The sequence below is a fragment of the Desmodus rotundus genome, chromosome 1 (assembly GCF_022682495.2).
Source record: "Desmodus rotundus isolate HL8 chromosome 1, HLdesRot8A.1, whole genome shotgun sequence".
Lineage (NCBI taxonomy): Eukaryota > Metazoa > Chordata > Mammalia > Chiroptera > Phyllostomidae > Desmodus > Desmodus rotundus.
In genome coordinates, this window is record NC_071387.1 from 163,570,276 (window position 1) to 163,587,738 (window position 17,463).

The 17,463-nt window shown below is 36.9% G+C and overlaps 1 protein-coding gene across 2 annotated transcripts in view; it reads left to right on the forward strand.

Moving 5' to 3' along the window:
- Positions 1–8,459: 8,459 nt before the first annotated feature.
- Positions 8,460–17,463, forward strand: part of AP3B1 (adaptor related protein complex 3 subunit beta 1) — a 243,083-nt gene continuing 234,079 nt past the window's right edge. The window contains exon 1 of one of the 2 annotated variants that reach the window (XM_045197878.3): positions 8,460–8,735. In XM_045197878.3, the coding sequence (XP_045053813.2) occupies positions 8,608–8,735 (128 nt within the window). In that variant the 5' untranslated portion in view covers positions 8,460–8,607. The remainder of the gene's footprint in view (positions 8,736–17,463) is intronic. The other variant, XM_024563519.3, reaches the window with a different exon arrangement.

Below are 17,463 nucleotides of genomic sequence, written 5' to 3' on the forward strand. Positions count from 1 at the left end.
TCTCTTTTATTCTAACATAATTCTCCTGCCTTTTTAGACACATAACACAGAATTTTTCAGAGTCCAGTCTTATGTGTTCTTTCTTATTAAAAAAAATTTAAAATTTGTAAAGAGGAGCACTGATAAATTGACTGTGTGTTATTTTTTTCTGTTGCCAATGTCTGAGAAAAAGCCTATTTGGTCTGAAAGTTCTTTAGACTGGCAACATAACTCATTTTATACCAAAAATGTTAACAAAAGGCCCTGGCTGGTGTGGTTCAGTGGATTGAGTGCTGACCTGCGAACCACAGGGTTGCTGGTTCGATTCCCAGACAGGGCACATGCCTGGGTTGCGGCCGAGTCCCCAGTTGGGGACGCGTGGGAGGCAACTACACATTGATGTTTCTCTCCCTCTCTTTCTCCCTCCCTTCCCCTCGGTCTAAAAATAAATAAATAAAATCTTTTAAAAAGTGTTAACAAAAGGAGAAATCCTATAAAATGCCCATAATAGCAAGGAAGTCCAAGATTTAAAAGTAGCCAGAACATGTAGATCATTAAAGCTTAATTATCTTTTTTCTGAGTCTGCTTAACTATCCAAGATGACACTGTAGAATCTTTTCGGGGACAAGACAAGGTAACTAGACAAGTTAGCTAGATCAATTCCTTATATTCCTTATATTCCCTATATCACTCAGTGAGGAAGCTGAGTCTCAAAGAGTCTGTGATTTGCCAAAGTCACACTGCCAGTTAAACGTGGAGATGGGACTAGAAATGAGGTGTCTTGATTTCCAACATACTTGTGCCTCTAATTCTTTCATCATCTTCTCTGAGATCACCGTCCATCACATTTATTTGCTTTCTTTTCCATGTCTTTCTTTTATTTTTTTAGAGAGAGGGGGAGAGAAAGAGAAAGGGAGGGAGAGAAACATCAATTGGGGACAGAAGTTGCAACCCAGCCACATGCCCCTGCCAGGAATCAAACCGATGAACATTTGTTTTGTGGGACGACACCCCAACTACTGAGCCACACCAGCAGGGGCTTTTCCATTTCTTTCTTTCCTTCCTATTTCTTCCTTTTATTAAGCAAACAACGGATCTTTTGAAAGAAAAAATTCTGGGCTTTTTTTTTTTTTTCTGTTTCACTTCTGCCAGAGTTTCTCAGTGGTAGCATTATTGACATTCTGGGTTAGGTAATTCTTTGTTTTTGGGAGGAGTGCCAAAACACTTTTTGTTGTCCTGTGCATTGTAGGGTATTTAGCAGCATCCTTGGATTCTGCTCATTTGATACCAGTAGCACTCCTCCATTTGTGACAACCGAAAATGTCTCTGGACATTGCCAAATGTTCCCTGTGGGGCAAAGTTGTACATGCTTGAAAACTATTGCTTCTTATTCTGGCAGTGGTTCTTATTTTACTTCTTAACTTTCCTTTTACTTATGGTCACTATGAATTCAAAACTTAATGTAGTTGTAATCATAGCATAGATACATTTTTGAAAATTTATTGTTTTGATAGAGAGAGAGAGAGACATGCCAATTTGTTGTTCAACTTACTTAGGCGTTCATTGGTTGATTCTTGTGTGTGCCCTGGCCAAAGGTCAAACCCACAACCCTGGCATATCAAGATGATGCTCTAACCAACTGAACTACCCAGCCAGGGTGTAGCTACGACTTTTATTTTATTATTTTTACTTAACATTTTGTAACAGGTATTTTCAGTGTTGCTATATGACATGGAAATTTGTTGTCTCTCTCTGCCTAGCATCCCTGCTCCCCTATCCTGTAATGGCACCCCTTTGTCCATTGTGGAACTGTGCTTTCCTCACTTCAATCACTTGATTCTAGGATACTTCCCTCAGTCAAAGATGTGGACAAATGAGCCAGGCTTGACCGACCATAATAATGCATCTCCACAGCCATAATGATTAGTCTCAGTGACAGGCGCATGACCCAAGTTGGGCCAATCAGAGCCCTTCCCTGGGAATTTGTTAGAAAAAACACTCTCCTTCATGTGGTTTGCTTAACTGTGATTTTGTAAAGTTGAAGCTCTCTGAAGCTATGTTCTCAGCGTATTTGTAGTTCAAGGGAATGAAGCCAACACAGACAGAAAGCAGAGCTGAGAGATGGGAGAGAAAATCCTGGAGGCACCATTAGAGCCTCTAGATCTACACATTTCTAAGGGCAGTGCAACCGTTGTCAATAGATCTCATCCCAACGCCCCCCACCATTTATCTTTTGCTAAGTTGGTTTAACAGGGATTCTTTTACTTGCAACAAAGAGTCCTGATTAAGAAAATAGTATTCATGTTAATAATACATAATGGCTCATATTTCCTCAAATTGTAGTGCCATGATTTCCTTAACTATTCTGCTAATATTGAATTTTAAAGTGATTTGTAATATTTTTCCATTATAAATGCAGTGTTCTTTTTCAGTGCCTTCTGAATGACTTCTGGCAAATTTTCCATTAGTTTCCTCAAACATGGGTCCTTGGTTTGAATTCTGAGCTAAGATACTTAAAATTGAGTCATTTACCACCTAATTTAAGGCCATTCGGTTTTGCTTTATCCCCTTTTGCTTTTTTACTTCCATTATAATCATTCCATCTGTGATTATTCCAACTGTTGTGGCGCTATCTGCTGCAGCTGCACGGGCACATTTGAATGCATTAGTGCGCTGTGTCAGTGGTTTAGGAAATTTTTTATGGTATCGTGAAGATTTATTTCTGACCATTTTAGGACCTGCCTTTTGATTTCCTCTAACTATTAACCTCAAAAGCTATATTGTTCAATTTTAAGCCTTTAACACTTTTACATTCACTTAAGATATAGAATTACTGTATTATCCTAATGTCTGTGAAAATGCCTCCGATTCTTTCATTACTATGAAGCCTATATGTACCTCATTTACCTGCATACATTAACTTTTCCAAACTTTAAGATCTAGTTCAGATGTTATTGTTTTCTCTGTGATTTCTTTTATCACTTTGCTCACAATTGTTTTTCTCCGCTCATTGGACTTAGTAAATCTCCTTCGTATCTATGAGAAGTGATGCAGTAAGGGGGGTGGTGCCACTTTAGGGTCCTCTAATAGTCTTAGACTTGCCTTGCTGAGAATCATAAGTAACAATATACTATCATGAAAAACATATTACCATCAAATTATTTATGAAAGCATAATTTGTGATAGCTAGAAATTAAAAAAAGTCAAAAGTTCATCATTAGAGGGCTAGTTTAATAAGATATGATACAGCCACAAAATGGAATACTATGCAACTGTAAAAAAGAACAAATAAGTTTTATATATATAGATATAGTACAATCTGTAAGATATAGTATTGGGTATGTGAAGAGGTGGTACAGCAGAGTAATTACAAGTGTGGACCCCAGAGTTTGGCCTCAGTTCAAAGACCAGCTCTGCTCTCTCTTAGCTGTGTGAGCTTGGACAAGTTCCTGAAGCACAGTTCCTCAGTCTTTTTTTCATCTGTGAAATGAGGATGCTTTCGTGACTACCTCACAGATTGTATGCGGATTGAATGAACACGTAAAGAACTTAGAAGAGTGTCTGGCACATAGTAAGATAATTGGACTATAACAATGGAATGGGATGTGAATGAGTGATTTTTGAATTATGTAATATAATTCATAAAAATGAAAAATTAAGTATTTTTGAATATATTCCTATTAAATATGTTCACCAGTATTACCTCATGTTGCAGTATTGTACATATTCATGTAGAGGGGGTCTTCTCTACCACTGTAATTTCTTAGAGGATAAGGCCTGGCTTTTCCTCAAATGTGTACCCTACGTAATTTCCAGCACAAGCCAAGCACAAGATGAGTCCCACGTGTATTTGTTGACTGCATTAGTTTCAGAGCATAGTTTTCAGAACACTGAGATAGTTTTAGAGGATGTCTAATGGAGCTGATCCTATAATTTCAACATTTAGGGGCAAGTCTAGACAGTTTGTTAACATAGCAGTTAGGAAGTTTATTTCTCCTTGAAAGAGTATTCTGAAAGTGTTATTTCATTTTCCTTTTTCAAAAAGGAGTTTTATTTTTAAATAAGGATGAGAAGTAACAATTTTTAGAACATTTTAGTCTCAGAAAGGTTAAGAACTTGCCTGCCTTCATACATCTAGCTAGTGATGGAGTCAGGCTTCAAATTGGGTCTGGCTGATCATTCTTTCTGCTGCAAAAGTGACGTAGAGGGGAAGGCTGTATTCACTGACATCGGCGCACCTCAGAGAGGACATGAAAGAAGGCATTTCCAGTAGTGCTTGGCTTTGCTGAGCACATTCCTTAGCTATTTTAAATTCTTTCAAAACCCAGGACTGAATGAATATTCAGTGTATTATATTGGGAATATGAGGAAAAAGTATAACAACACTATCATTTTGTATAACTCAAGCCTTTGCTTCTGAGATAAAGGCTATCTAAAATCTTATTTATTTAAAAAAATTCTCACCCAGGGATATGTTTATTGATTATAGAGAGAGAGAGGAAGGGAGGGGGGAGAGAGCGAGCAAGAGAAACATTGATATGAGAGAGAAACATCAATCGGCTGCCTCCCAAACGTGCCCCAACTGGAGACCAAACCCACAACCCAGGTGTGTGCCTTGACTGGGAAGCAAACCTGCAGGCTTTTGGTGTAGAGGACGACACTCCAACCAACTGAGCCACTGGCCAGGGTGAAGCCATCTAAATTCTTAATAAAATAAAAGAGTTATCTAAAAATGGCTTAAAATATTTCCTTTGTCGTATTTAGTAATATAGTCTCCCTTTAATCCTAAATCATCAGTTAAAATAAGCATATGTCACTATCTAATAAGGGTTGACCACACTGCATTTTTATAGATCAGTTTCCTTATAAAATATAATAATGAGGTCATGGCGCTTTTAAGGCATGTGTTTGCAGATGTGTACCATTTGAGAGCACCTGAAGTATGAAAATCCACAAATGTGTGGTAAACTGGAGGATTGCATAAATTCAGTTATAGAGGAATTCTTCATGTGCCAAAATAATTAATTGTGAGGTTTCTTTAAACAGGAGGACACAGGCATTCATGTTTTTTGGCAAAAGAAACTTAGTACTTTATCTGGAAAAACTGTCTTTTTTTTATGCATTGCAAAGCTTCCAGAGGGATATGTACCAGAGAGTGACCCACAGCTACCTAAACAGATCAGCTGAGACAGTCAATTCTCCAACCATTGGGGTTGGAGATCAGGAGGAAGTGTGATAATAGATTGGGTGTCAGGCAAGACCTCTCTGAATAGGTGATATTTTGAGTTAATAGATGAATAGAATAAAGCCTCAATAAAGCTGAAGGAGCCAGCCCTTTGAAGACCATTTGGAAGAATGGTGCTGGCAGAGAGCTCAGTAAGTAAGGTCTCTCAAGTCATAACAAGCTTGGTGGGTCAAGAAACAGAAAGGCCAGACTCTCTGGAGTGTAGTAAATTTGGGGTAATGGGTCACAATGCAGTCCAAAGATGTAAAAGAGGGCCTGATTAATTAGGACCATGGTAAGTACATATAAATTACTTAACTTGAAGCTTCAAATTTTTAAAGAGCTTAACAAATAGAAACTCATTTATTAGAAATCATATTATTGTTTTACTTATAATTCAAATTTAAATATTTTTTAAAAGAGGAGTAGCTTTATTCCTTGTAATAATAAATTCAAATGAATACAGAAAATGCTGTGAAATTTGAAGCCCCTCTCTTCACTAACTGTAAGATGTCAATTCTATCAACAACCATAAGAAGAGTCATTTTCTGACGGTAAAGACTGCTGAAACTATTCATATAGAACTTGTTTTACCAGTATTTGTTTATTATTTCTAGCCTAGATTTATGCTGAGAGGTGGGTTTTTTTTGTCCCAATCCTCCACATTGAGACCCCTGAAACCTGAAAATATTTTCCTGAAATTCATTCAATTTTTGAGGTTTACTTTTAATCAATCTGGAATTTTCTTATAGGTATTGTATGAGTTAGAGATTGTGGGAGGCAGAATGATGGCCCTCCCTGCCCCCAATTTATACCCAAACCCTAATTCCTGGAAAGGGTGAATACATATGGCAAAAGTGACTTTGCAGATGCAATTAAATTAAGGATTTTGAGAAGGGAAGATTATCTTAAATTATTTGGGGTGGGCCCTAAATGTATCCACATGTGTCCTGACAAGAGGGAGGTGGAGGAGGTTTGACCCAGACTGGAGCTAAGCAAGATGAAGACAGAGCAGAGATTTAAAGGCCTTATGCTGTTGGTCTTACAGGATAGAAGAAAGGGGCCAAGAGCCAAGGAATGCAAGGAATACAAATATACAGCTCTAGAAGCAAGGAGCGACAAGGAACGGCCTCTCCCCTGGGGGTTCTGGAAAAAGCGGCCCTCCTTGTGCACCTTAATTTCAAACTTCTGGACTCTAGAATTGTAAGAGATTACATTTTTGCTGTTTTAAGCACTAAATTTATGGAAATTTGTTACAGCAGTCATTGGGAACTACCATATTTTGCCGTGTATAACAAGCATTTTTTGGCCCAAATTTTTGAGGGAAAAATAAGGATGCACATTATACATGGGTAGTACCTAAATCACCTTGTATCTGTTTTTGTGTTTTGTAATTATTTGTTACATAAAATTTCTTGTACCATAATATGTTAAAAAATAAATGCTAAAATTCCTTTATAATACAAAAAACAGGTATCTAAATATAAATAAATAAAAATTGAATTAAAAAAATAAAATGAAGGATTTTTTCCCTGATAGTTTGGGCCAAAAACGTGGATACATACACAGCAAAATACGGTAATACAGAGATCTAACTTTATTTTTTGCCACATAGTTAACTAATTAATTGTCCTAGCATCATTTATTGATTAATATATTATTTCCTAACTGATCTAAAGTGTTAACTTAGACATACTGTCAGTACCTGTGTATATCTGAGTTGTTTTCTATCCTGTTGTACCAATCTATCTACTCTTGACAACGATACCAAACTTTCAAATTACAATAACTCCATAGCACATTTAAATCAGTGGTAGGGTAATTTCTTCATCATGCTCTTTTTTCAAAAACATTTTTTAAATTTAAGTTACATTTATTCCTCCAGGTGAACTTTAGATTCAATTTGTCTAGCAAAAAAAATGAGTTTTTGACTGAAACTTCTTGAAATGTATAGATTTGCTTGAATATTCCTATCTAGAAATATATACTCTTCTTTCAGGTCTCCCACATACTCCACATTTAAACTCTGAAATTTTATGGCTTTTCTTCACTTAGGTTTTTGCATTTCTGAAGGCTTATCTGTTGTGACTGTGGAATAGGGTCTTTTAAAAATTACATTTTCTAATTAGATATTATCAATGTGTAAGAGTGTTTTTGGATTTTGAATCTGGCCATTCTGCTGAATCAACTTAAAGATCTAATAATTTTCTCTTAGAGTGTCCAACAAGACAATCATATCTATAAATATTATAAACCTCTCTCTTCTTTTTCACCACTTTTTTTCTTGCTCTGTTGCATTAACTAGAACCCACAAAACAATGTTCAATATTGATGGTGTTAATAGGCATATTTGTTCTTTTTCTGACTTTAGTTGGAATGCCTTTAGTGTTTCACTATTAAGTATGTGTGATTTACTTTGTATATTTTGCGGAGGTATTTTAACATAACATATACACCGGAGGTATTTTAACATAACATATAGACCTTTTGGCATAGGCATAAAAACAGTAGGAATATTTCCAGGTTACTAAGTATTTCTTTAAATCAGAAAGCTAATAGTGTTATTAATTTCCAATGTCTAGATGTATAATAGTTTTACAATACGTTTCTTAATGTTAAAAATTCTTTTATTATGTAAAAACTACTGGGTAACTTTAATGCTTGCTTTTCATATTTCTTTAGTATTTTATTTAGAAAGTCTGTAACTCTCCTTTTTTGTATTAAAAAAATTCAGGCTGGGGTATCAGTCATGCTCGTCCTACAAAACGCAGCGGGGAGAGAGTTTTCTTAAAAGCGGAAAGCTACGGGATAAAGGTTGAGTGGGGTGGCTGCCGAAGCGCTGCCACGCGGGCTGGAGGGAGCCGCGGGGGCGGGGGGTGCGGAGTGGGGAGAAACCAGCCCCAAAAGGGAAAGGGATCGTGATGTGTTTTGGAAAGTTGATCCAGTGTGTTAAATGGCGTTTCAGGAGAAATCTGAAAGCTTTGGGTTTACAGCAGGAGCCAAACAAAGAGGTGTCGGGGTCCTGGGAAGCTCCTTTAACGGATCAAAAAGGGTACAATGGGTACCTCCGTTTCATGAAACTTTAAAAGCCTGGACTACTGTCAACCGCGAGCTCTGGGCCTCCCAGCGCACCCGCAGGGTCTGGGACTCTCAGCTACCTCAAAAACCCGGAGGAGGGAAATCCAGGCCGGCCCTGGAGAGGCGGCGGTGGGCTCCGGCAGCCCTGCTCACCGGGCATGCGCAGGGGGTGGACCTCCTGGTCGGCACAAGGAATAGTGACGAGTCCGGAAGCGCCTGCGCGCGCCCCTCCGCGCGAGAACTAGTTTTGTTCCGTGTCCTACGGCTAGGAACTGCTCCGACAGAGCACGCGTAGAACTACACCGACCCTCGCCAGCACCGCAGCAATGACCAGCAACAGCTTCGCGTATAATGAGCATTCCGGGGGAGGGGAGGCGACGGAGCTGGGGCAGGAGGCGACTTCAACCATTTCCCCCTCCGGTGCCTTCGGCCTCTTTAGCAGCGATTTGAAGAAGTGAGGATAAAGGTTTGGGGTGCGGGACGGGGCCGAGGAGCTGGGGACCCCAGAGGAGCGGGGACCGGGCTCGGGCTCCCGGAGAGGAGTGGGGTGGTCCGGAGACTGCGGGGGGTTAACGTTTCCTGCCAGTGGGTGGGGTCGGGTCAGCTGGGAGTCGTGGGAGTTGAGTGAAGTGTGTGTAGGGGTCTCTAGTAGTTTTCAAACTTTGGTGGAGGAAGAACCATTTGGAGAGCTTAAGTTCCATCCCCAAAGACTCTGATTGAGTTCGTCTGGGAAACAGGAATCTTGAATCTGAACAAACGCTTCTAGCAAATTCAATGGTTGTTGCATCAGACTTGCAGAAATTCACACTTTAGGCGGAAAGAGTGGGGACTTGAGACGGAGATTTGGAGTGTGAGTGTTGCCTATCGGAGACTGTTGCAGTGCCCGAGCAACGAAGTGTTCCGGCACTTTATGAATGGACAAACTGGTTTACAGAGACATTAATGTTCTCGGACAGTTTCTTTTGCATTACAGACTACCCCCATCTCAAACAATAATAACCACACGAGTAGAGAGTGTTTAGTGTTACTAAAACCAAATGTACACTCTGTTTTTAAAAAGTTAGTAAAAATTAATTACCACCGAAAAATGGGAAGAAAACAGTCCCACATTGTTTTATTTTGGGAGAAGGGTTTAAATTTACAGAATCACAGTAATTTTATATTTTATTGTAATCATTTTTACACTTTTCTTATTTTTAATCTTCAGTACTAAACACTATGATCGCATGTTAGGCTGTCACTAGATGCTCAATTAAGGTAAAGTACCTGTGCTCGTGACTTTGAAGGTGTCAGAAGGGTATAGCGGTAATTAAATTTTAATTTAAATTTTACTAACAAGACAGGGCAGTCTGTAAAGTGCTATAGTAGTTGAAATTTGGGTGAAATTTTGACTGTTTTAAGCTGATTGAAATCTTATGTACAGCTTGTAGAATACAATTTTTCCCCTACCTTATTCTCAGGTTTAGAAGAGTTTAAAAGTAATAAAATTAATTTCTTTTCATTTTTCATTCTGTGCCTGTAAATGATGGATTGTTCTAACAAGGAGCTTGTTGCAGCTCTTCAGTTTTACTAGCAAAAGGTTTCAGCTGTTGAATTGACCTATAAGTCTTTATCTGTCTGTTTTGCATGTGATTTGCTTACAGTTAATTACTTTTATGTTTTGTGAACGTCTGAGATGTTTTTCTCTTTGCACCTCTGATTTTCTGTTTTGTCTCATTCGGGTCTGATTTGGAAAAAAAAAGATGTATGGCTTTGACTACGACCAGTGTTGCTGAGGTGACTAAACTGGTTGGATTTAAAATAAAAATAGCTAAAAAATTGAATGAATGAGTAAATGAATAAAAATAGCTAACATTTATTCAGTGCTTGTACATTTATGCACAATACTTTACCTTTATTATCTTATTCAGTGCTCCTAACAATCCTATTGCTTGTTACCGGATAGTGATCCCACTTTGCCAGGTAGGAAATTGGAGCACAAGTAATTAATTTGACCAACATCTAATACACGTACAAGCTAGAACACAGCACTGTTTGAATTTGAACCCAGATACCCTAAGACTCATTCTCTCAAGCACTTTGATATGCTACTTTCTAACTGATGAAATTTAGGGTACTTTTATTAGAGAATGCATACAACTCATTAAAAGTTTAAAACTTTGAGTAGTAGCTGTAGACAGTGTAGACCTTGAAGTTACCAGGAATTAGAAACATTTTGGCCATTGAACTGTAACATAATGGGGTTGTGTAAGAAACAAGTAGACTACTGTTCTGGAAGTGATCAATTAATCTTTTTTGAGCCTATATTCTCTCATTTATAAATTGGTGATATTTCTTAAAAAATAACAAAATGTATGTAAAAAATTTAAAAGCTTACCCTGTTTTTCCACTCTAAATATTAATGGTTTACTCAGAAATGGTTTAAAATTTACAAAAAGTTGCAAATATAGTACAACTACCCTCTGTGCAAACTCAACAATTTTAAAATTTGCTACATTGTTTTCTTTCTTTCTCCCCTTCCATACACACACAGACATATTCACAGTCACATTATGTGTTCTGAACCTTTGGAGACTAGGTCGTATACATCATGTCCCTTTATTCTTAATACCTTAGTGTGTATTTTTTTTTTAAGAATAAAGATATTCTCTTATACAACCACGTACTGTTATATTCAGGAAATTTAACATCAGTACATTTTACAGTCCGTAATCCAGTGTTGTCATTTATTCCAATAAATAATTTTGTATTTCAGTACTTTTCCCCCCATCTAGTACTGAATTCCACTAGGGTCCTGTATTTCATTTATTTGTCTAATCTCTTTAATCTTCTTTAATCTGGTCTAGTTCCTTAGCCTTTGTTTTTTCACTACCTTGGGGTTTGAAGAATGTAAGCCAATTATGTTATGGTTCAGAAATCAATTTTAGTGGTGTTTCCTCTTTAGATTCATGTTATGTGTCCTTGGCCATAGTACTACCGTAGGTGATGTGTGGCCTTCTCAGACTATTGCATCCTGAGGTATAGGATGCCCATCTTCATGATAATTGTCCAGTTATTTCACTTTTTCCAATAATTTATCTATGGGGAAGGCCCTTTGAGACCATGCAGATGTCCTGCTTCTTATTAAACTTACCACCCCCTGTATTTGATGAATCTTCTCAGTCTTTGCCACAGTGTCTGCAAAATGGTAGTTTCAGCTTTCTGACTCCCTCCAGTATTCTCTTTGGCCTCTTGTTCTAGAGTTATATGTCCTTTGATGCTTATGGGCCATTTCCAAGATGCCTAATCACTTCCTAGTCACAGAATTATTGATGATTTTTGTTTTCAGAATTTAATCTCATTTATTAATCTTATTTCTCCCCTTCCTCCTTTAAACAAAACAGAATTAGGGAGTTTTAGATGGTTTTATAAAAGACGCTATACATCATTTATTGGTTAACCAGGCCTGTGTATTAGAATATTGGCTTCAAGATTATCAGTTTCTTCATTTAAAATGTGAATAATTTTTTTCTATTCTTTTGATACTGTTGTAAACTTTTATTTCTTTTAGTTTTCTCCTGAATCTTCCTTCTTTGTCTTAAACAATTAAGCTCCTTTTTTATCTTTATCATTTGGCTGTGTGTTAAATTTAAAAATAATTTTAATAATTTTATTTCTGGATTAAACATTTAGGAATTAATTTCTAGAAAGAAATGCATGAGACTAACAAGTTTTTCTTGAGAATAGTAAGACTATTAAATTTTCTAATCTCTTTTGAGAGCATCTCAGTATATTAGAGCATTGATCCTAAAGAAGATCTGGATTTAAGTTAATTGTTTCCACTTGTACTGTTGCCCTGTTCAAGTTGCTTTATCTCTTCAAACTTCAGCATCCTCATTTTTACAAAGGGTATGATAATACTTGCCTATTTTGTGAGATTCTCATAAGATGGTTAGTTGAAAGTGGTTTCTAAATGAGAATATTAACTAACACTATTTGGAAAAGTTGGTGAAAGTTTTACTGAAGTAGTGACATTTTAAGTCTTAAAGCCTGAAAAGATTTTTGCCCGAGGAAGGAAGGGGAGTTCTTCAGACAATGTGTGTAGAAACCAGGAGAGCTGCAAAAACTGCATGTTCTGCTGAGATAGAGATTAGGACATCAACATTTAGAATTGTAGGTAGTAATTAAAGCACAGGAATGGATGGGATCATCCAGGGAGAACTTTTCTTGTTAGAAGAGAAGGCAGTGTAGACAAGTCCCTACATTGAAGGTGTGAATGGAAGAAGACCTAGGGAAAGAGACAGTGCTCAGAGGGGTTGGAAACCAGAGGAAAGTTAAAAGCAGAAGAAGCTAAGAGGACAGTAAGAGGAAATGATCAACTATGTTAGGAGTTGCACGGTGAGGGCAAATAGAAAAAAAGGCTGAAAAGAGGCCATTGGGTTTAACAATTAAAAGGTACCTTAGGAACCAGAAGCTTACCAGTGCAGTACCACCTGAAATACTTGAAAGGTAGCATTTTTAGTCCCTGCTGAAATTAGGGTGGATTTTTCTTTTGTTTATATTCACAGAGTTGAATTAGACCCAAACAAAGGGCTCCATGCCTTCCTGGAGTCCTGCTACATCCTGCAGTTGTGATGTAGTCCGTACTACATCAGTGATTTGCATTGCATTGATAAAGCCTAGCTTATTTTTAACTTAAATTTTATTTACGGTCAACTTTACAACATCAGCCATGAAAATTACATTACATATAACCCTTTAACCTTTAATATCAGTGTCTGTCAGTGGGGTTTCCTAGGAAGGTTACATGGATCTGTGGTTTGTAATTACAGCAAATCTAACCATGGCTCTTGTCAATTTTTCTCTCAAGAAGGATGTAGACATGCAGCTGAATGTGCATAACCTTTTTATAGGATGTTCTTGAGTTTACTTTATTAAAAATAAAGATAAACTAGTTCTAGATGAAATTATTTTATTAATAGTAACTCATTATTTTGGTCATACCTTAAAAAGTCATTGTGTCTCACTTATATGAGCTTGTAAACTTGTTATTTTGGTGATTGTTACCATTTTATTTATAATAATTTTAATTGGGGTCTATACCATATTTTTATAATTTTTTTCACTTAACACTTTTATAGCTTCGGTTGTTGTAAGTTTGTTCCACTTTCTTTTTACTTGTCCTAGTATTTGTCATTGATATCTTTATCTCATTAGGTCATTGTGTATTCTCAGATTGTGTAGTGTCTTAATGAATTTATTGAATATGGTATAGAGGGATCTCTCACACATTCACGTAATATTAGATGGTGTAATTTATGAGAAGCTGGCTAGCAAAGTGTTCGGCTCATATTGAGTTGACTGAGAAGTCTGTATTGTTGTTTTTTTCTGTAAAATAAAAGACATGGTTTTCATTTTCATCAATAACTTTATTGATTTGGATACCAGTATTTTGAGTATGTCAGCTGTCTCCCACGTGGTATAATGTTGATTGTTCGTGGTATAATGATTAATGTCTTGATTTGATCACCATCAACTTCAACTATTCTAGCCAACCGTGGAGCATCATCTAGTGAAAAATCTCCAGCACAAAATTTCACAAACCACTTTTGACACATTTGATCAGTCACAGTACCTTCTACACATACTGCACAAATTGTTTTTTGTGTTCAGTTGCATTTTGACCTTTCTTGAAATAATAAAAGCATGATATACTGAAGATGTGTATTTTCTTCCATCTTCAATATTAAGATGGTTACACAAAAATTCATCAAGCTTGACTAAGTTTTTTTTTAATGCATGCTAATATGACAGCTGTCATAATGCAGTCTAACAAAATCGTTTTGAATGAAGTTAAAGACAACTAAGCACTACTAGAGCTAACTTACGGAAAAAGCCAAACAACCTTTTTGGCCAACTCAATAATTTTGCTTAATAAATGTTTTCAGGTCCTTTACTCAGTTGAATGATTCAGATTCTACTAACATTTACTGTCCCTTTAGCCAGTGTACTTAAAACTAAAGCATGACTGATTCAGGGGACCTTATACAGAAGGAAAACCTACTCTGATATCCCTATTTTATTGTATTGTATGGTGTGGTATTGGATAGGATGGGATTGGATTGCATTGCATTGCATTGTATTGCATCGATGTATCACCCTGAAGTTAAATTGTATATAGTTCCAGTTAAATTGTATATAGTTCCACAGAATCACAGAAATGGAGATCATATGAAGGGTTATCAGTGGGGAGGAAGAGGTGGAGAATGGGGGAAAAGGTACAGGGAATAAGAAGCATACATGGTAGGTAGAAAATAGATAGGGGAAGTTAGGAAGAGTATAGGAGATGGAGAAGCCAAAGAACTTATGTGTATGACCCATGGACATGAACTCTAAGTGGAGAAATATGGGTTGGGGGGGGAGTTGCAGGGTGGAGGGAAATAAAGGGGATAAAAAAATGGGACAACTGTAATAGCATAATCAGTAAAATATATTAAAAAATTGTATATAGTTCCAGAACCATTATTTTCATGGCATTGCTTGAGTCTTTCCTGTGATTAGGGTTAATTGACTTGGAATTGTCACGTAAGTGTTGAATGAATTTTACATTCAGGATTTAAGTCTCTTTTCCACTCTTCCAAGACATCTTTATTTGTAAATTTGGGCTTATTCCATAGGTGTAGCCCCAAAATGTAAAACAATTACAGGTCTTTACCATGCCTTTCAGATACTTAGAATTTAGTTGGTGAGATAAGGCCACTGAAAACTAACAGTAATACCAGTATATAATTAATATTGTGAAATAATTCTCAACCTTTCAGTGTGATATACCTCCCTAAGGTATGTATTATAAGACTTTTTAAATAAAAAGAATGATTTATTGAAGAAACTTGAAATGCTGGAATTTGAAATGTCAAACACGTTTTAGTTTGAGATGCTAAAATGTTAGTCCCTCAGCATATTATGAACAGGTACAGACTCCTCATTGAATTTATTTGTCTTGTGCTCAGGAGACTAGGGTTGCAGGTATGAAAATATAATCCACTAATGATTTCTATAGCATACTGTTGTCCCTCTCATGTCTTCAAGATCAGAAGATTTAAATTCCTTGAGTTCTGATAATTCCAGTTTTGTTAGCTGATCTGTTTTGATAGGTTTTGTTAATTCTGCCTAGTGGGTTGAAATTTATGATCACTAGGTCTAGTTCTGGAGACGTTAACATATTTGCCATGCTATATACTATGTAAATTGAATCTTACTTTATTTTATTTACGGAAAGCACATAAAATATTAGCCAATTTCAATGTTTTATTGATGTTTCACAACTGTCTTTTTTCCCCAAGATAGCTATTAAAAGAAGAACCTGTGATGGCATCGGCAGTGCCTTCCAAGCTAGATTAGATGAACTGCTTATTTTTGTCTTCACATAAATAACACTGCTAGTTTTATAAAAGGGTCACTACTCAAGTTAAGGATTGTCACTTCATGGTGCAGTAGGGATCCTATAATTTAATTCTTGAGATCCACTTAAAATTAAATGAGATTTTACTTATTAAAACTTTGATGAAATACTGCCTGTAAGCAGAGTCTTACTTTCCAACAGATTGTAAAAGTGTTTCATTTTATTTGCTGATCTTGCTTTTCTTCTTGGAGGAGAGTTAGTTCTGACTTTTACGGTTTATCTTAACAAATATTCAGCCAAAAAGATATTCATCTCTTGATGTAGGATATGTTATTTTAAGATCACTGTTTTAGTGAAATCCGAGGAGGAAATCTGGAATACTTAAATTTGAAGCCTTACCATTAAATCTCATGATGTGAAATACATTCATTAAATTTTTGTGGGGGAGGATTTAGAGCAACAGTACTAGAACTGAATGATTAGAACAAAAAAAGGCAGACAGATGGTTGTTTGAAATGTTCTTTTTCACTGCATGAAAAGTTAAACCACTCATGGAATGACAAATGTATTATAGTGAAATAATTTGACAGTATTGCAGTTGTGTATATAAATGAACTGCTGACAAAAACAAATTGCCTGCAGTCCAAATTCAAAATTTAAAGTGAAAAGCCCAAGGTAGAATAATCAAGAAGGAATGATTTTCATATATTTCATATTACTGTGAATAACATTCTTTGGCTTGTATACTTAGGGAAGACTTATTTAGCCTATCAGCTGGAAAGAGTTATGGATCTATGAAAGTGAACAATTAATGGTCAATGTCTGCTTATTGATGGGCTGGTTATTTATATTTGTGGTAAGAACTGATCTAAGTGGAGGGCTAGTGTCTTCAGTCCTTCAGCTGAGTGAGTTAGCATGGCAGCTGGACAAGGGAGAGACTATTGAATAAGGTTCGTTCTAAAATTATGGATTGGCAGAGCTGCATTTCACCCAGCTGTACTCTAGGAAAGGGTTTTCTCGAAGTTTCTTAAAGCCTTGGTTAAGAATGTGGTGATGAAGAATGGGGGAAAGTCAGTACTGTGAAGGCAGAGAGGTAAGGACAGAGTAGAAGGTGAGGGGACCAGATTATGTACGACCTTGAAAAACTTGGGATTTTACTTGAAGAGAGAAGACAAGCCATTGGAGGGTTTGAGCAGATGGGTGTTTAGAAGTTAGTCAGTAGCTATTAAGTGCCTGTTGTGTGTCAGATTATTTATTTATTTGCTTTGAAAAGGTTATAGTCTGGGATTCTTTGGACCTGCTTGTTCATTTTTTTTTTGTTTTTTTCTTTTTGAAACTTGAAAAATTATAGAAGTAATTTATTGGTATGACAAATACGAGTGCCATTTGTGTGCCTTGCACTGTTCCTGATGCTAAGGATTAAGCAGTGGACAAAATGCCTGCTCCCATGGAGCATACATTCTGGTGGAATGAAGAGAGGCAATAAACAAATCAGTATGTGGTTGGTCATTTGATGACTAGGACTACTATGGAGAAAAATAAAGCAGGGATATAGGATGTAAAGGGTGGGGGTTGGGTTGAGTTTGAAAAAGCAGGGTCAGGAAGAGATCCTTGAATATCTGTTAATAGAGCACATACCTGAAGGAGGTGAGGGAGTGACATGCAGATAGATGTCTGGGGAAGAGTGTTCAGTAAGAAGGGTTCAGGCTCTGAGGCAGGAGAATTTCTGACCTGTGTGAGGATCCACAAAGAGGCCAGATTGACGGGAGCAGAGTGAGTGAAGAGGAGGGAGAGGTTAGTA